Below are 21,062 nucleotides of genomic sequence, written 5' to 3'. Positions count from 1 at the left end.
ACCCCAGTCCAACGCCGGCATCTCCACATCATTCCTCCCACACTCCAAAGATGTGCAGGTTAGGTTGATTGGCCATGCTAAATTGCCCCTTAAGCATCAGGGGGACTAGAAGGGTAAATACGTGGATAGGATTGTCGGGAATAGGGCCTGGGTGGGATTGTTGTAGGTGCAGGGTTGATGGACCGAATGTCCTCTATATGGATTCTATGATTGCATTATGGAGAATATCCACAAAGTTTTTGCTTGCTGAAATTGGCCCGTCCCTGGGACGAAGAGAGCAGCTTACGGGTTTGGGAGAGGATCCCCCCCCGGGGTTTTGCAGAGTCTAGAATGCAGTACTGAGTAACACTCCGGATGGTTCACACTGTGCCAGTGCTGGATGGAGTGCAGCCCTGCAGGTTTGTTCTAATTCTTCCTGGAAGAGCCGGAGAGGGGGCGGAGCTCTGATCCGGGCCGTGTTCCATTCCCAATCAGAGTGAAGAGCGGGCGGCCGCCAAGGGCAGGAAGCAACAGGTCCGCGAGAGGAGCTCGAGCGACAACAGCAACAGGTGAGCGGCCCCAGGTGAGCACCTCCCTCACCTCGTCCTGGCGCTGCCGGCCCAGGCTGCGGCCGGGCGGGCGGAGCTTCGCTACTTCTTGCGGCGGCGGGGGCGGGGGGTTGGTTTAGGAGCTGTTGGTGGCATTGCTGAGCGAAGGTGAGGTTAATGTGGGGGAGCCTGGGTGTTTGGATAAACAAGTGGGCCTTGCCTCGGGAAGACCGTGGCGGTTCGAAGTTGAGGAGAGTGCGGCGCTGGAAAGCCTTCGAGTCGTTCGGCGGCCACAGCGGAGCTGCTTCTGGGGATCACAGGGCTCGGTTGTAAAGTGGAGCCTCATGGTGTTCACAACGTAGGACATGGTGGTTAGGCTCTCCCCTTCCCCTCACAACTTTCTGAACAATGTTGTGGAGGGAAAGGGGGTGATACAGTCTTCCCCTTCCCCCTGTTTATTCTATCAGAAAAGTTCAGGAATCCTTCGGCATTACAGTACCCTGACTCTTTGTCAGTAAATGGAGGACAGAGAAAAATAAATGAAAAGTTTAGTTCTACTTGCAGCTAACGCCAATGCCTCCTTTCATGTGTTTAGAGAAATTGTGGGTGAGCTTTGAAGTGTAGAGAAATGCTGATGGTGCACACCAGTCATCGCTCTTTTAAAAAGTAGGAAAAAGTCAACATCAAACGCTTTCCTTAAAAATAAAGGTCATTGCTGTTTTAATAATATATGTTTAAAAAATCAAGTGAAATAAGCTATCTAGTTCTCTGAAGCTCGCCCTCTTAGTATTTTAAACTCCCACACATGAGCTGCATTTTTAGCAGCATAATGCTTTTTACCCCACTACCTATCTGCCAGTTGATTCCAAGTATTTCTCTTCCTTTGAGTAAATAACATTATTTGCAGTGTTTAAATGTACACTTTATTAACTTCAAGTTATTCTTTCTGAAATTACTTTCCTGGTTTAGTTTGAAATCCTATTCTATATTCATTCCACATAGTTGTAGTTCTGTTAAAACACTTTCTTCACACTTTTTATTTAGAAGTGATATGTGTTAATTAGTAAATGATAAACTGTGCTATTGATACACAGAATTAAAATGTTTTTCAGTACCCTAACTTCAAATGTTTTGTTTCCAGGATTCCATTTAAATTTGAACTTTTGGAATTTCATTACTTCAAAAGCACTGCTCTGATGCGAAACGTTGCATTAATAAGTCCTCTGAATGCAACCAACCAGCAGAATAAAGAATGCAATCCACCACCAAGAGTGGATAATGGCTGCTGCTGTTCTTGATATTTGGAGTTGGATCAGATTGTCAATAGTTCTGTAACATCAGTTTTTCGATTACAGTCCCACAATGAAAGATTCAATGCGTATCTTTGTTTGTTGGTTAGTTTTGCTGGTGGTACATTTGACCCAGGGTCACAATCTTTTCACCTGTGAACCTATAACTGTCCACCGGTGCGAAGGTCTGCCATACAACATGACGTTTTTCCCCAATAAATTGGCACACTATGACCAGGACACTGCTGCAGTTGCACTGGAGGTATGTTTTATTTATGTTTATTTGTAGTTTACAAGTACGTATTGGAACAAAAGGTGCAGCAGTAGGGGAAAAAACATAGGGATGTTTGGTATTGATGCAGACTATTGTTTCACATTTACATACAATCCATGTGTATACTTACAGCTAGTAGATTGTATCTCTTACTGTAAATCTGAGGTCCATGCGCTAGATTAGAAACATCAAGCCTTTTGGGCCCCTATTTTTTTGAAATGTTTGCCGCTCGTGTCATCACTCGTACCCAATCCCATTCGCTATGCCCAGTGATTTTATATTGGCTCCCAGTCAAAGAGCGTCTTAATTTTAATATTCTTGTCCTTGTTTTCAAGTCATTCCACACTCTTGCCCCACCTAATCTCTCTAGTCCCCCTCCTTCAGCCCCACAAACCTCCGATATCTATGCTTCTCTAATTCTGGCCTCTTGAGCATCCCTAGTCTTTAATCTCTGGCCATGCCTTTAGACACCTGAGCACTGGAATTCCTTCTCTACACTTCTCCACCTCTTTATCCCACTTTCCTCTTTAAGACACTCCTTAAAACATACTCATTTTCCCCTTTTTAGACACTCCTTAAAGCCTACCTCTTTGACCAACCTTTGGTCATCTGGCCAAATAGCTCCTGATGTGGATCAATGTTATATTTTGTTTTATTATGCTCCTGTGAAACATCTTGGGACGTTTTATTACATTAAAGATGCTTTGTAAATGTAACTTGTTTTGCATTTGTGCTGCAGCTGATGTCTGGTAACTGGGCAGAAGAATTTTGCTTCTGATTTTAAATATGAGAAGTGGAATAAATTGACCTTTAATGTGCCACAGGGAGTGTTCTATACCACACAAGGAATGTGTGACACTTATCAAATATAGTCACTAATAAATCCATTAAGGAATCTACGTGAAATTTCTTTACCCACTCTACGGAGAGATCTCCCCCAATTATCTTGGGGACCTGGGGTGGAGGGTCATGCATGCAGTGGTTCCGTACAACCATAGGTTTCGTGGGTTCACGGGCTCCCAAGATTGCCCCTTCTGTGGCCTTGTGGAGTCTGTGGACCATGTCTACGTTTTGTGTTTTAGATTGCACCCCCTTTTTGTTTTCCTGAAGAACCTTTTATTGATGTTTTGTTTGCACTTCAGTCCCACGCTCCTGATCTACGGGCACCTGGTGCAGAGAGGGGCGGGTCGGGATGGCGACCTCCTCGTGAACCTGGGCCTGGCGAAACGCACCATTAACAGGTCTAGGCAGCGGACAATTGACGGGGTCGTCCGTCCTGACTGTCTGCCCCTCTACTGTGGCTATGTTCGCTGCCAGGTGTCCCTGGAGAGGGAGCATGCGGTGTCCACGGGCGCAGTTGACGCCTTCCATGCCCGTTGGGCACTGCAGGGGCTGGGGTGCATTATAGATCCCGACAATCACATTTTGATTCAATGTTTTAAGTTTCCTTTGCACTTTGTTTCTGTTCGGGCTGTTCCCCCTCCTTTTGGGGAGCTGCCCCTTTTACTTTATCCCTGAGTTAATTTGAGTTGGTTTATTTGGTTTGCCTGAAAGAGGGAGAATAGATTGTCGAATCATATGAAGTAATGGTGGTAAATAGCAAGGGTAAATTTAAGGGGAAGCAAAGTAAATACGTGAAGAAGAAAGCAATATCAGAATATGCTAACAGGTTTAGGTGAGTTGATGTGGAAGGAGACTTTTGTGGAGCCTCCTCTCTTGGGTAGTCTTTCTCATCGAGGGTGACTGAAAAAGTGAGTTGTTGACAAGTATGCCCCTGTAAAAAATGAAGACTAAAGGTGGCAAGATTTGGGAACCCTGGGTGACAAGAGATTGAGCTTAGCGAAAAACAAGAAGGAGGTATACATAAATTTCAGGAAATTGAAAATGGATAAGACTCTTGGGGAATACAAAGATAGCAGGAAAGAGCTTAAACTTAGGAGGGCAAAAAGGGGCTATGAAATGTCCTTGGCAGGCAGGATTAAGGAGATACCCAAGGCTTTTTATGCCTGTAAAGGAGAAAGAGGGCAGCTAAGGAAAGGAGAGGTCCACTCTGAGACAGTGGAGGGAATTTGTGTGTGGAACTGAATGAGGTGGGTGAGGTCCTTAACGAGTACTTTGCATAAGTATTCACAAAGGAGCAGGATGTGGTGGATGGTGAGTGTAGAAAGGAGGATGTTGACAGCGTCTCGGGCATGTTGAGATAAAAAGGGAGGAGGTGTTGGAGGTCTTGAAAAACATTAAGGTGGTCAAGTCTCCAGGGCCAGATAGGGTCTATCCCAGAAGAATGAAAGAGGTGAGGGAATAAATTGCTGAGGCCTTGGCCAAAATATTTGTATCATCTTTAGCCACGGGTGAGGTGCCAGAGAATTGGAGAGTAGCTAACGTTATTCCTCTGTTTAAGAAGGACTGAAAAGAAAATCTGGGAAGTTACAGGTCTGTGAGCCTTACATTAGTGGTGGGGAAATTATTGGAGAAGATTCTTAGGGACAGAATGTACTCACATCTGGAAGAGAATAGACTTATTAGCGATAGGCAGCATGGTTTTGTGAAGGAGAGGTTGTGTCTCACAAACTTGATTGAGTTCTTTGAGGAAGTGACAAGACAATTGACCAGGGCAGTGGATGTTGTATACATGGACTTTAGTGAAGCCTTCGATAAGGTTCCTCATGGCAGGCTGATACAGAAGGTGAAGTCATGTGGGATCCAAGGTGAGCTGGTAAAATGGATACAAAACTATCTTGGACATAAAAAACAGAGAGTAGCAGTGGAAGGGTACTTTCCGAACTGGAGATCTGTGACAAGCGGTGTTCCACAAGGATCAGTGTTGGGGCCTCTGCTGTTTGTAATATATATAAATGATTTGAAGGAAAATGTAGGTGGTCTGATTAGTACATTTGCAAATGATACAAAAATTGGGAGAGTAATGGATAGTGAGGAGGATTTAGCGGGATATAAATCATCTGGAGACCTGGGCCGAAAGATGGCGGATGGAATTTAAACCGGACAAATGTGAGGTGCTGTGATTTGGAAGATCTGCTGCAGAAGGAAAGTATATAGTAAATGGTAGAACCCTTAGAAATATTAGCATGCAGAGGGATCTAAGCATGCAGATCCACAGTTCCCTGAAGGTGGCAACTCAGGTGGACAAAGAGGTCAAGAAGGCGTGCTGGCCTTCATTGATCGGGGCATTGAGTAAAGGGATTGGAAAATCATGTTGGAGCTGTTGAAGACAGGTCAGGCTGCATTTGGAGTATTGTGTGCAATTCTGGTTGCCACAGTACCGGAGGGAGGTTGATGCATTGGAAAGGGTGTAGAAGAGATTTACCCTGATGTTGCCTGGTTTGGAGGATATGGACTATGAAGAAAGGTTGAACAAACTTGGATCTTTTCATTGGAGCATTTGGAGGATGAGGGGGGACCTGAAAGAGGTTTACAAGATTATGACAGGCTTGGATGGAGTGGATAGTCAGAGTCTTTTTCCCAGGGTCGATTTCTCGGGGGCATAATTAGAAAGTGAGAGGGAGAAAGTTTAAAACAGATGTAAGGGGCAAGTTTATCATGCAGATGGTGGTGACTGTCTGGAACGTGCTGCCGTGGGAGGTGGTGGAAACAGATTCTATAACAACATTCAAGAGGCATCTGGATAGATACATGAATTGGCTGGGAATAGAGGGATATGGACCACATAGAGACAAGAAAATATTAGATTAGAGAGGCATCTGTCGGCATAAACTTGGTGGGCCGAAGGGCCATTCCTGTGCTGTACTGTTCTTTGTTCTTTGCTTCTACTCCAGTTCGATGGGTTCTGAGTTGGTTGATAAGTTAATTAGACTCTGCCACATGTGCGGCAGGTGATGCTTGAAGGGTTGGGTAGATGGGTTGCTTAAATGTTTATGTACTCTTTCCAATGCCTTGACCTCACCTGTAGCCATTCAGACAAAGTCTCTTGACACATTCAGTGCCTTGCTGAATGAGCCTTTTCCATTTTGGTCTGTCACAAGCCAGGGTCTCCCATGAATTGACGGGAATGTCAGACTCTTGAGGGATACTTTGTGGATAGAATCATAGAATCCCTGCAGTGTAGAAGCAGGTCATTTGGCCCATCGAGTATGCACCGATGGAGCATCTTGGCTAGACCCTAACCCTGTAACCCCATGTATTTACCTCACTAATCCCCCTAACCTACACATCTTGGGATACTGAGAGGCAATTTAACATGACCAATCAACTTGATCTTTACATATTTGGATAACATAAATGTTTCTGTGGTCCTCCTGGGACCATAAACACCAGCACAGACCAGTTGAACCAAATGATTTTTTTTGTGTAGTAAACTCTAATAATAGCAATACTGTAACAATGCTCTGTATTTTATGTTTAATAATTATTCTTGAAAAATACGTGGTGTTGTTCTGATGTTTAACCTACTAGTGCCCTTTTAAGGCTACAAAGTACAGTTGCTGCATGGTTTTAAAATGATCAGTTACGGATCGGAACACCAGCTTTCATTGCAGTTCAGGTACAAGCATTATGGCTTGGTATTAAATGTGGAACACAAACTTTCATTTGAAGTTCTGCCATGCATGGTGTGTTTACTATTCAAATTTCTGGGTATGATGTTCCCCTCTTTTAAGGGATTTATAGCTTTCTGTTCTTCCGTTTCACTCAAAATATCGGCACCTTGCTGCTGGTTCCATGCTCCAGATACTCACCATCAGGATACCTGCTAGAGGTCTCTGGATGACTTGTATTGTTATCATCTCTCATCAGTTAAGTAAGAGTTTCTAAAATAATGTTATTCATCACTAAGGACATGAGGCATGGGAGCATCTTTGATGAAGTACCGCATCATAGACTTGTAAAAATTCATGAGATTAAATGAGCAGTGACAGCATGGGTATGAAATTAGTGAAGAAACTTAAAATAGTTGTGAACAATTTGTCACTTTGGAGCAATATATACATGGATGTTGCTATGAGTCGATATTCAGACCATTCCTCTTTTATTAATGAGCTGGGCTTGGTGTACAAGGCATAATGTAAAAGGTTTGCAGATGACAAGCTCAGGAAAGGTAATAAACAGTGAGTAAGACAGTCGCAGACTTCAGGACATTATGGACTGATGAAACAGACATAAACATAGTAGATGCAACTTAGTGCAAAAATGCATTTTGATGAGAAAAATGTGGCAAGGCACTCTAGACTGTACATTTTAAATGTGCTGCAGTAACAGAACGACCTAATGGTGTGTGTACACAGATCATTGAAAGTAGCCGAACAAGTTGAGACAGCTGTTAGAAAAAGCATACAGAATCCTTGGCAAAGAGTACAATAGCAAGAAAGTAAAACTGAATTTTAATCAATCACTGGTTAGCTCCAGTTGGAGCAACACATTTTAGGAGGGATGTCCAGATGTGAGAGGGTGCAGAGGAGATTAATTGGAATGATATCTGGAATGCTGGACTTCAGTTATGTAGAGGTTAAGAGAAGCTGAGGTTCTCCAATGAGGCGGAGAATATTAAATGGGCATTTTATAGAAGTGTTCACAGTTTGTTTTTTTTTAGAAAATATTTACATACCTGTAATTGTAAATAGTTAGAGCAGCTGAATTCCTTTTGACTTACCAGAGAATGCAAACAATAGAGAAGAAAGGTTCATTATTCAGTTTCAAATAACGTCCCGAGTTTAAAACTGTTATTTGGGTAAAACATTTATTAAGTCTATGCCTGCTGCAGGGATATTGGGTCAAGACTTGTACAAAATTGTTTCATTTTTTTTCAGTTGTGTACTTGTCCACCCGATTTTTAAAAAGCCACTCTCTTGTGTCATTTATGTCCTATAAGCCGCTGAGATTAATCTTCCTTAGAAAACATTTTCAATATTACAAATGATTTTGCCTTCAAATGTTTATTTTATGCACTAACCATCAAAACGTTCAGAAGAAAACTATAATTTTACTTGTCCGGCTGAGAGATGTCTTTGTACACTGAAGCTGAAAATGCAACACGTTTGTGGAAGGCTCAGCTTTTGTTAGGGGAATGGGAACTGCCCTCTCTTCCCTGTAGAAAATAAACTTTGTTTCAACTCTCTGGACTTGTCTGACCTCTAACCAGCAAGTGCCAGACTTCCAGCTGGCTGTTTCAGCCCATGTTATTAAAAACACTCAAGTTGTTTCCTGTAGCTTGGCCCAAATCCTCCGACCCTGGTCTTGGCAGCCACTTGTGAACAATATTATGGACCGTCCCCTCGTGTATATATTTTATAAAAAAATATGCATATGAATATTGTAGTAGATCATTGACTGCCTTCTATTACGCTCAGTAGGATAGATTTACAGATATTTGTGCCGTGCACGCACACATACACGTGCAATTTGGAATGATAACTGCATTGGGTAGAACAAACTCCTATCATGGCTTCTTATGAGTATTGAACAAAAAGTGAACAAAACATGTTGAAACAAATAGGACTTGGACTGTTCTCAACATTAATCACAATCCTTTCATTTGTATCCAACTGTCGAATCTCAAAATTGAGGATCCTTATTCTCCATTTAATGAATAGAAAACTGGTTTGTGAAAATGAAGTGCAAGCATCACCATAGCAACGAAAATATGGTTGCCAAAACACTGTCTACTGTGACAGATTTCAGCAAGATTGTTGAGCCTGTTGTCTGCTATGGTGCATACTAAGAAGTTTAACAACACCAGGTTAAAGTCCAACAGGTTTATTTGGTAGCAAAAGCCACACAAGCTTTCGAGGCTCTGAGCCCCTTCTTCAGGTGAGTGGGAATTCTGTTCACAAACAGAACTTATAAGACACAGACTCAATTTACATGAATAATGGTTGGAATGCGAATACTTACAACTAATCCAGTCTTTAAGAAACAAAACAATGGGAGTGGAGAGAGCATCAAGACAGGCTAAAAAGATGTGTATTGTCTCCAGGCAAGACAGCCAGTGAAACTCTGCAGGTCCACGCAACTGTGGGAGTTACAAATAGTGTGACATAAATTCTGATTCTAGGATCGCATGATAAAGACTCAGGAGGAAAAAAGCAGAAATATTTATGTGAAATAGTGTGACATAAACCCAATATCCCGGTTGAGGCCGTCCTTGTGTGTGCGGAACCTGGCTATCAGTTTCTGCTCCGCGACTCTGCGCTGTCGTGTGTCGCGAAGGCCGCCTTGGAGAACGCTTACCCGAATATCAGAGGCCGAATGCCCGTGACCGCTGAAGTGCTCCCCAACAGGAAGAGAACAGTCTTGCCTGGTGATTGTCGAGCGGTGTTCATTCATCCGTTGTCGCAGCGTCTGCATAGTTTCCCCAATGTACCATGCCTCGGGACATCCTTTCTTGCAGCGTATCAGGTAGACAACGTTGGCCGAGTTGCAAGAGTATGTACCGTGTACCTGGTGGATGGTGTTCTCACGTGAGATGATGGCATCTGTGTCGATGATCCGGCACGTCTTGCAGAGGTTGCTGTGACAGGGTTGTGTGGTGTCTTGGTCACTGTTCTCCTGAAGGCTGGGTAGTTTGCTGCGGACAATGGTCTGTTTGAGGTTGTGCGGTTGTTTGAAGGCAAGAAGTGGGGGTGTGGGGATGGCCTTGGCGAGATGTTCGTCTTCATCAATGACATGTTGAAGGCTCCGGAGGAGATGCCGTAGCTTCTCCGCTCCGGGGAAGTACTGGACAACGAAGGGTACTCTGTCCACTGTGTCCCGTGTTTGTCTTCTGAGGAGGTCGGTGCGGTTTTTCGCTGTGGCGTGTTGGAACTGTTGATCAATGAGTCTAGCGCCATATCCTGTTCTTATGAGGGCATCTTTCAGCGTCTGGAGGTGTCTGTTGCGATCCTCCTCATCCGAGCAGATCCTGTGTATTCGGAGGGCTTGTCCGTAGGGGATGGCTTCTTTAACGTGTTTAGGGTGGAAGCTGGAGAAGTGGATACTCCTAGAATCAGAATTTATGTCACACTATTTGTAACTCCCACAGTTGCGTGGACCTGCAGAGTTTCACTGGCTGTCTTGTCTGGAGACAATACACATCTTTTTAGCCTGTCTTGATGCTCTCTCCACTCCCATTGTTTTGTTTCTTAAAGACTGGATTAGTTGTAAGTATTCGCATTCCAACCATTATTCATGTAAATTGAGTCTGTGTCTTATAAGTTCTGTTTGTGAACAGAATTCCCACTCACCTGAAGAAGGGGCTCAGAGCCTCGAAAGCTTGTGTGGCTTTTGCTACCAAATAAACCTGTTGGACTTTAACCTGGTGTTGTTAAACTTCTTACTGTGTTTACCCCAGTCCAACGCCGGCATCTCCACATCATGGTGCATACTTGCAGTGATTTTTTTTTAACATCCAATGCGTAGATATGGGAGAAGTAAGATAATGTTGTAACTGCAATCTTGTCTTGGCTGGTCACCGCAACTTCACCATCAGTTGAATAATTTGCTAATGCAGTCAGACTTGTGCAACCCTTTGGTCACTGCGGCATTGTGCTTTCATAGAATACTTCATCTATTTAAGCATTTCCGAAATTGCTATCCTGATAGTTATTTGGCATCCCAAAAACCTTTAATAATCTAATTTTTGCTGGGTAGGTATCTTGTGTTTTGAAAACTTTTAATTCCGTCTGTTAGCCAGACTCGGTGCTTTTCTGGGACTCTGTTCCCATACCCATCACTCTGCATTCATATTGAATGCACCTTACAACTTGTAGACTTATGTTCTTTGTTTTGTAATAGGATATGTTCATCCATGGGACGTTGAAATGTTGATTGTATTAGTAAGGTGTAGAATTGGTGCAGCAAAGCTTGGAGCTGATGGTTACTAGTTCACTGTTCGTACACTCTTTGATTTAGCTGTTTTTGTTTTCACTCTTGACTCCTGGTCTGGTGCAGTGGGCATTTGGATTATACTAGATGTAGCCCTGGTGATGAAGAGGAGCCTAAGAAGCCTGACAATATTGGGTTTATGGGCCATTGGAGTTGGTAGGTGGTTGTTCTTGTCGTCTCAGCACCCTCGGTATGTGATGCGGTTGAGATCCATGTGGTTGTAGGGCAGCAGATTTGTTGAGAATTATTATTTGATGCAGTCTCTATTTTACCCCCTCTTTGTGTCCACTGATAACTGGTTTTGCCCTGCAAAGACCATCTGCTTGAGTTTTAGGAAAACTCAATTTTAATGTTATGAACATCTGTATTTATAGAAATGGTCTATTCATTGTAAGTGAGCACTTGGAACAGCTTCTAAGTAGGATCTTTAGTTAGATCAGCATATTAATGTTTCATGTACTTTGTTAGGTGTGCCTTTTTCAAAATAAAAATGCTCAAAAATCAGGAAGTAACTTTGTTTTCTTATTGCTTTGCAGGAGCCTCACCTATTTGAATTAGTGCCAAACATAATTTTTACAGAAGTCAATGTTGGGGGGGAGGGAAGGAAGGAGGGGAGCGGATCGGTGGGAAGGGGCAATGTGTGGTACATGTTTTCCACAAAGACTAATGTGTGAAATGAAACTCCACTTTGGCATTTTAAATTTATTTTGATGTTTTGGAATTATTCATTGTGATTCCCATGTGCAAAGGATACAAATCATCAGCTTTGCAACAAGATGAAATACGTCTATTCTCGAGGAGGCATGAGTAAGATATTGACGCTCTGCTTGATAGGTGTGCTTCCTGTATGCATTTCACAGCATGATCTCTCATGACTTGACAGGGAACCAGTATCCTTTTTTGTCCAGTTTAATCTGACAGCAAATCTACTGAGTATAGGCAAAATCTCAACTGTTCAAGTGACAGCTTTAGCATATTCAAATCTTTCCCCTTGAGAACCTTTCCCCACAATCACTGCATCCCTGAGGTACCAGCCATATATGAATTAGTGCTTTGAAATCATTGATGGAATAACTCTGGGGTGGAGGCTGACACGAAGGATACAGATGAGGAAGTATGCAATATGAAGATTAATTCTCACATTTGTAAGGTCACAAAAACCCATAAGTAGAAAGATAGGACTACATTGCAGGTCACACTGTTGAAAGATATTTTCTGTTGAAGGACTCTGCTTGCACAGTAAAAACATTTCCTGAATTTTTACCAGTGAATTGCAGCCCAGTTTTAATTATATTATCAGAGGTACATTTTAAATTGTAGTGAAAGGTGATGCCTTCCCACAAAGTGACCTGACAACGCAAATTACTTTTTGTTTTATATGCTGCTTAATGGAATGAAGAGAATCTTTTGAAATTAAAAAGACAATGAAACAGCTATGATCCTATGTAAAGCAATCTTTCAGATATTTTTCATTTTGGTGCTGTAAAATGTCTTTTCCCTCAAATTCTGAAGACACATCTGTCATTTCAAATGATGACTAAATCGTAAATTAAAATATTGGCACTTCATTGATCTCCCTTGAACTGATATTTGAAAGGGGTGAGGTAGTGAAAACTGACGCCTTTTAAATCTGAGTTAACTTTGGTTCCCAACTTGAATCAAGATTAAAGCCAAATACTGCGGATGCTGGAACCTGAAACAAAAGTAGGAAATGCTGGAAAATCTCAGCAGGTCTGACAGCGTTTGTGGAGAGAGAATAGAGCCAAACTTTTGACCTTCATCAGAGCTGCCTAGGGCTCTGACGTGCAATCGTCCTGACTCAAAACATTGGCTCTATTCTCTCTCTGCAGATGCTGTCAGGTCTGTTGAGATTTTCCAGCACTTTCTTTTTTTCAAATCAAGATTATCTTGGTCTCATTCTACATTTTTTTTTCTACCTGTAGCCTTTTTGATAATCGCATCAATGAAGCAGCATCAGTTTGATCACGGGGGGCTTGCCACTTTTATTCTCTATCCTACACCTGACAATGTTAGAAATTCAGGTCCCAGAGTAAGCCACGTTGCGCTTTAGAGTGAATTGAGAGTAGGTGATGCTCATTGCCTCTTTTTCCCCAGTTGGGGTTTGGCTTGACAGGAAGAGGATCCAGAAAGGATGAGTGGAAACTAGTGTTTTAACTGAATGATAATATCACAAAACAGTTGTGAATCATCAAAGTGTCTTCTGCTGCCTAATTCAATAAAATAGATATACTCTTTCTTTGACTCTTGGTCCTCTGCCTCCTACAATAGTCCAGTGAAGCATAGCTTTTGAGTAGGTATTATATAACCTTCATGTTGAGAGTTCAGTAATGTTAAAGAAAATAAATTACATGTTTATAAATTAAAAAGGCCAAATTTTAATGGGGTTGCATAAGAAGCCTGTGGAGGTGAATATACAAATCTTTGAAGATTGGCATGGCAAGTTAATAAGGCAGTCAAAAAACATTGGGTACCCTCACTTTATATAAAATGGCATAGAGGGCAAAAGCAAGGAAGTCATAAACCTTTAAAAATTACATGCCAGACTGTCCCCAGAGCCCTGGGTGCTGCTATTATTTATTAATCCTGCAGTCCAATGATGAAATTAAAGAAGGTTATTGTCAATCACTCTTTAAATTAGCCTTTATTAATTAGTAATGTTGTGATTTCCCATAGTTCTTACACTGCACAACATTGTCATTCAAAAGGCAGGCTGAATAGACTCTTCCTCTGAGCAGGTGTGCCAAGGTGAGGGAGAAGCAAAGGCAGACAGGCAAGTCCAGTGCCACCTTGGTATAGATACATTGGTCAACAGTTTTCTCCTGCCACCTCCAGCCAAGCTTTGCTGGTCAGGCCGTCGACATCTTCTTGCCGCTTCCCTTCTGCCCCTCATTGCTGCCAGTAACAGCTCCAGGGAGGCATCTGAAAACCTGGGATCATCCTTCCATTGAATCATAAAACCAGCTGAACGCAATCATAATATTGAATCCATGTGACCCCTTCATAAGCAATACATTCACTGGCTCAAATGTCCAGCTGAAAATTGCATCTGAGATATGTGGACAGGCACCTGCTACCAATGCAATTGTCTGGTCTGTTCATCAATCTTATTAAAATTAAACAGGCAGTTAAATCAGCTAAGCCTCAAGCTGTTTGAGACTGGCAGCATCTGCTTTATGATTTTAAAGGTAAGAATGTAGTCAAGTTGAACTGTTTTTAAAGCTTAAATGTATGTTTGTAAACATGTTAGAGTGAAGGGAGTCCAGTTGCTTCCCCACTAAGAGGGAATAGAAACCATCAGTTAAGTCATCTAGGACTGTTTATTCATATCTCTGAAACACAAGTTAATGGCAGTTAGCAGGAGCAAGTTACTTCCCCTCCTCACAGATGAGGAAAATCACTTCTGGGCAGGAATAGAAGAGAGAGGGAGATTCTGGAAATTATGCAGGTTGCACTCCCTGCTCTTTTTAATATTCATGATGACCGTGATTATACTCTTTAGCGTGAGTCATCTGGTCAATTATATTTAATGTTTAAAGAAGACAGTGCCTTCTTTAATAAGTGGGAAAGCTGATCAATGCAATTATGCAGTTCATTTTGAAGTGTCATTCTGTCACAAAATCATTGCCGTGAGAATGATGCGTGGGTGTTCAAACCATTTCTCCTCCCAAGTGGTGATGGCCAAATTAAAGAATACTAATCACTACACTTTTTAGAAAAAAATTGACAGACAATTGCAATCAACTTCCTACTATGTTGACTTTTTTAGTAATTTTTATTTTAAAAGGAATAATCTACTATATTGCTGTTCAGTAGCCTTATTCCATTCTGGTTTGAGACAAACTCCAGGCTCTTTCCAAAGCTTGCCAAATGTTTACCAGACGGTGGACAATTTCCTCTTCCAACATGGTGTTAGCGGAGAGCATACTTACAAGATAGATGGACATCTGAATAGGTGAGGGATATATAGTTGATTGTCACTGTGGGATATTGGAGTTTGTGGCCAGGAGCGAATTGGTGCAAAATCTGTCTCTTTCATGCTTATTGGAGGCCACAGCATTCTCTGGTTTGGGCAAAGTGGTCAACAAGCAGCTAGATGGCCTCTGGCATGTGCGCTATGAGAGCAGCCATCTTTAAACTAGAATTTACTTAGTAACTGTTCTGTGGTCTTTGTGTGAGCCTTGAGCTTCTGCAGGTTGAAGGGTTTACTATCTGCCCTAAACTGAATGTGCATTTGCTATTTTGAGTTTCTTTGAGTGCAAACAAGAGTGTGGGTGAAAAGTAGACGGCAAATGGAACTGGAACCAACATAATAGGAAGTTGACTCTTGCTTGGTCCCATTGGTGACGGGCCATCATATCTTGAAATCAGGATGGCTCTGATCATCTTTTCAGGGTAGCCATTTTGTACAGTACCTTCCGCAGGCCTCCACAATTTACTGTTTTGAAGGTCTTGGGTCAGTGAACACCATATAGAGGTCCTTGTTCGGTTCACGGGACTTTTCCTGAATTTTACATGTCACATAAATCATGTTGACCATTCCTTATCCAGCACAAAAGCTACACCGTGATTCTGGGTATCCTGTGTCTGTAAGATAACTGACAATCGTGTTGGGAGTAATTCAATTGAAGTGAACTTGCGCAATGATTGTCACAGATTGACTTGCTTCTGTTTGTGATAACTTTGTAATCATGGGGCAAAGATTAAGCAGAAGTAAGTTGCCAGTTTCTTAACCATTTGAGTTCCTCCATTCTTAAATGTGTCTGGTAGAATGCCATTAGCTCTGAGACTTAACCACAGGAAGACCTTGGTGACTTCAGCTTGAGATGGATCAAGAGCAAGTTTGTCAGAATGCAACACTGTAGAAGTAATGTTATAGTGCGTTGTGGATTCTTGATTCAGGACATTGTTAAAATGCTCTGTCCAATGAGAGAGAGAACCTCATGCCTGTACGTCAGGAGCTGATTGCTGTCTGCTGAGAGGACTGGTGTCATATCATTGGCTTTGGAACCATAGATTGGAGACCTTCGTGGACAATCTTCTGCTCATGCTTATCAGTGGCTTCCTGAAGCTCTGCCATCTTGATCTGCCACCATTTGTTTTTCATCTTTGTTCATCCTTCAGTTTTTCCTGATGGTATCTGGCTTTTCTTCCTGGTGATTTTTTTTTGTTAGACATGTGGATACCAGCAAGCTCTGTGGCTGATTTTTGTTCCTGTTCATGTCTCTTGGCTATGTCTTTTAAGATGGTTATGGCAAACTTCCTTCCTGGTTTGATTCTGTCCTTGTACTTTAGGTGTTACCTTCAAGGAAATTATGCCCCCTGACAGGCCAATTGTCTGCCCAGCATTCAGCATCTCTAAAGCAGCAGGCAGAATGCGCATCCATGACATTTCTCTATCACCCGATTTTTGAAGTGGTGTTAATATTAAGATCTGTGGAGCATCCATGTTGTTGTCAGTTTATCAGCTTGTTGGAAGATTGTGTGTTTTGGTGGCGAAGTCATACTACTTGTACTTTAAGAAAATAGATTGTGTTTGGAGTTTACTCGTATCAGTCTCATGGTGTTATCCCAGTACTTACCTCCATGCATTTCAATCTATCCGAACAGGGGCATTAAAATCATGAAGAGTTTGTCCTGGTGTGGTGATACCCAAATCCTGCTGAAATAATCATAGAATGAATATATTTTGACTCTGTGCGCGTCTTTGGTACCTGGGTTCTGAGTGTTGCATACTGGTTTTCAGCAAGATTTATTCTAAATACCATAGGTTGGTCACTGATATCTTGAGAAGTGAGTTGAGTTTGCATGCCAAATCAGATTGAATGACGAAACCTGCAGCTGACTATCGAGGCTGTCTTTGGATGTGTCAACCAGTAGACTGTATAGCTTTGCACCAGCTTCCTCAAGAGACACCTCTGCAAACCTTGTTTCATTTAGAATAGCTGTTTGTGGGGTTTTTTATATACTGTGGTTTTATACTGTTCAGATGTATAACAACATCCCATCAGCCGAGTGTTATCCTGTAGTTAGTTGTCTTTTAAGTTTTGGTTTTCTTTGTTTCAACCACATTGGTGACCAGTCCAGAGTAGTGACCTGGTAGATGCAGGGAGGGTAAGTGTGTTTGGGCTTCCTTTCATTCCTCTTCGCCAGATTGGAGAGAGCAGCACCATACCTAAAAGGGCCTGCTCTGTCACCTTAAGAGGATACCAACTCTACATTTGTCCCGATCATTCCGCAAGGCTATTCTCCTATTGTGTAAGTCTCTCTCTGGAAAGACTGATCACTGTACAATCAGTCAACCTTCCCTCGGAAGGAAGATTCAAGTTGAGATTAGATTCTAACTATATTGCTTTCAAACTTAATAAGAAATTCTTAACGTTATGATCACACTTCCCCAATGGCTCCTTCACTATAACATTACGAATTGACCCTATCTCATTGTGCAATATTAGAATTAATATAATCTGTTAGCTAGTTGGTTCCCCAATGTATTTGATTTTACAAGTCATAGAATAAGTACCCAGAAAACATTTTTAAAAATTATTTTTTACAAGAGTATCTGCCTTGTTCCAAATTTGAATATATTTCAGATGTACCTGGCTAAACTGAACTACTTAAGGCATGAAACTATTTTTGCATGTTGAGGCCAATCCTTTCATGTGTGAAATTAAGAAGAATTATTGCTTTATGAAGGATGTGGTAATGTAACAAAAACTTTCTTGGGAGAAGTAGTTGTTACAACTTGTCGATGTACTTTTTTTTTAAGCTAAGCCTCTTCAAAGGTATTTGCACTGTGTTGTGCTGCCAATATATAGTTTTTAGTTTTCTTGATCATAACAGTACATTTCAGTTTTTTAACATTTTCCTGAAAAAGCTCACTTATCTTTCAAATGCTCATTTATTTTCAATCAGCACTTGATGTAGCATTTGAACCTTCATAGTGTGGAATGAGTTGGGAAGAAATAGCTTTTGAACTGTTAGCATTGTGTAGAATTACAGTCTATTGAATAATACAAGTGAAAATCAAGTTTAATCATGGGTTTTTGAATTATTATCCCTTTTTAAGCCATAGTTCTGGGCTCCTGGCAGCTATCATTGGATACAGTTATGCTGTTTTTTTTTTGAAGAATTCATTGGTTTTTCTTAATGCAGAAATATAAATCCACTTAATTTCCAGAAATGTTCCATTTTTGGAAAAGAAAATGTTCAGGCTTTTGAAACTGTTAACTGTCTTCATATATTCAAATGTTCTTTCCCGCTGGGGTGAAAGTATCATTTCAAACACATTCACAGGCCACAGTAGGCATACTGAATTTTGCAAGGGCATGTATTTTGTAATAAGACACCGTATCACAAGTTACAAGGTGTTGGTTGTCGTACATATTATAAAGAAACATTTACTTTAGCATGTGCAGTCTTTAAGCCCTGCAGAGTTTTTACAGGAGGTATAAGTAAAATTTTTGACATTCAGAATTGAATGTGTTTTATTTTTAAAAATGTGCTGCACTGGGTGTGGCAGGCTGCTGTTTGTGAACAATACGACTTTTCCTCCTAACTGTGCAGGAAGGATGTATGGAATGCCAGCTCTGCCCCTGGTGGCAAAGTAATGGTTATCAAATCTCTCAATGCATAATGCAGTAGTTAATATTCCACTTTTCACAAAGAATGTAAGTCATAATGTGGCCCCATTTATTTCACAGAATAGTGGTTTCAGTGCAAAGGTTCATTTGGGTGAATAACAGCAATTCAAACTTTTGGAGTTTCCGTTTAATGTCTGCATGACAAGTTAAGCTGTAACTGATATCCATTGGCATTCTTTAAAGTAACATTTCTACTAACAATAGGAAGTGTAACCCACCTAATGTTTATTGCTGAGATTCTTGAATACATCGTAAACCTTTTTTTCAGCAAAAATCGTGCAGATCAGGGCATGACATTGGTTTCTGCAGATTTTTCAATGTATGATTATAATACAGATATTAAAAAGCTGGTTCATCTACAGCTTATAAAGGGAATAGTTAATTTGTAAGGCTACCTGTTTTTTTAGTTTTCCCACAGAGATGGTTAGACTCTCAAACACAAGTAAAATTTCTGTGTTGTTTACACCAGAATTTGCCTTGACTTGGCCTCACGAGCCAGTGCCCCTCATTATGGAATACTGTTCCTTGAATTTGCTCACCTATATACCTTGCATTTGTGTGCACTTCTTAAGCACCCTGAGACTACAGAAATGCAAGTTATTCCTGTTAAACAAAACTTTACTTCCTGTTATGTTTCTGTCACAATTTTATAGTAGCTTTTTACATTAGAAATTCCTATGTCTGCCTTTGTAATGGAGCATTTAAATATAAACTTGGCATGCTGTAGTTGCACGATCCTGCCATTGGTTGTGCCTTCTGACTCTTCAGCCTATTACTTACTTATCCCTCAAAGGATGAAGAGGATATAAGGCTGCTATGAGCTTATGCCACCTTTCTCATTCTTTAGCCACATTTTGTGATTTGCCCTATTTGAGCCCCATCTCATTCAACTTGGCCATCATAGTTCTACATCAGGTTGACTTGACCTGTTTGGCTTTCTCTTCCCTGGTGGTGTCTGTCTAAGGGCCACTTTGGCTATTTTCTCCAATGGCATTCAGAATTTTCAATGAAATTTCTATGCCCTGGCGATCTCCAGAGGCTGGATAACTCTGTAACTGAATGTGTTTTAGGCCAGTTAAATTAGGCCTATATGTAATTGCTTCCCAAATTGCCATAAGATTTCCTACTAAATTATAAGTAATATTAAAGGGAAGGACAAAATGCATGCCTTTTAAATTGGAACTTAATTGTGCCAGTGCAGCCTGGTTTAATTGTCCCACCCTTCAAACCGACTTCACCTGAAGACTGCACTGATTGATGTCCTTCAGCATGGGAAATTTGTGTGGTTTTTTTTTTGTCTGCTCAGAACTCAGCATTTTCAGTAAATGCATCAAGAGCAGTTTAACTCCCTCAGTGGTGACAGTCCAAAATGACTCACTATCCCATGGAGTGCCAATGGAGTTATATTATTGATAAAGTGATCAAATACCAGAGGAGGTATCGATGAGTTGGAGTAAAGAAATTTACAAAGCAACATCAAAGGATTTAGTAACTGCCTTCAACCTTTGTCTCACAGAAATGTGATTGGTGCAAAGCTCTTCGAGTCAACTGGAGTGAATTATACTTGGGGTAAGGGGCAACCAATATCAGAAGTAAATTGGGACAAGCGATTTGTAGGCGCAAAATCATTAAGAAGAGTTAATTCCAGGGCTTAAAACTGTAGTTGGGACGAAAATCTTGCCAAATACAGCTTGCTTTAGACAGTTTTACAGCACATGATGCTAGAAGACAAAATTCCATCCATGAAATTGTGGGCGTTGTAGACGTAAACAGTTTATTTTAACTACTTTGCAGAATGATTCATTTCATCGCATCAGAATTATGCGTCTTGCATAATTTATTACTTGCTGCATTGTATATTCTACTGCCCCTCTGAATTCATTCTCGGGAGAGCAGACAGTTTCACATGACTCCAGGTTACACTTGAAGTACTGACGTACATTGCCATGGACTGGCAGGATGCAAATTCAAGAAATATGGATGAGCTTCCCCGATAATAGTGACATATTGTCAAACAGTAGAATCCAATTTGCTCTATTCCCGCCAACTGATAGAGCAGCAATTATATATAATTGTGTGCCACCGTCTGTTTGGTATAACTTGTTAATTTCCTCGTTTATCCTGTAGAACTGGGAGGCAGTGTTATTCACCCTTGGAAGCAAAGGTGACCGTGTTCGTTATCTGGAGAGTTTGTTAGGTTTTGGGTGGACACATAGGTGACTGCTAAGACTGATCTGAACCCAGAAGGTTCTACAGACAGTTAAGTTTTGGATGAATTGCTGGCTCGGAATTTACTCTTCTGGCATTTTCTCTCTGCCTCTGATATGTGCTTGCTTTCAAAAGATGTTATGGTGCTAAGTGTAGGAATGTCTCCTATTGTACTTATGCAGAGTTTTTTTTCCCTTTGTGAGCTTATTGTCTCATGATTTTGGATTAAGACCTTGAATATATTCAGCACTAAAATACATATGTATAAAGG

General features: G+C 41.2%; 1 protein-coding gene across 3 annotated transcripts in view; it reads left to right on the top strand.

Moving 5' to 3' along the window:
- Positions 1 to 445: 445 nt before the first annotated feature.
- The window catches only part of LOC144495898 (frizzled-6-like), a 459,271-nt gene continuing 438,654 nt past the window's right edge, over positions 446 to 21,062 (top strand). The window contains exons 1-2 of one of the 3 annotated variants that reach the window (XM_078216689.1): positions 446 to 548; positions 1,669 to 2,078. In XM_078216689.1, coding sequence (XP_078072815.1) covers positions 1,890 to 2,078 — 189 coding nt within the window. In that variant the 5' untranslated portion in view covers positions 446 to 548; positions 1,669 to 1,889. Of the gene's footprint in view, positions 563 to 660; positions 696 to 1,668; positions 2,079 to 21,062 lie in introns of those variants that run through there. The other 2 variants (XR_013498352.1, XM_078216690.1) reach the window with 2 other exon arrangements.

The sequence above is a fragment of the Mustelus asterias genome, chromosome 7 (assembly GCF_964213995.1).
Source record: "Mustelus asterias chromosome 7, sMusAst1.hap1.1, whole genome shotgun sequence".
Lineage (NCBI taxonomy): Eukaryota > Metazoa > Chordata > Chondrichthyes > Carcharhiniformes > Triakidae > Mustelus > Mustelus asterias.
This window is presented reverse-complemented; position numbering and strand designations above follow the sequence as displayed.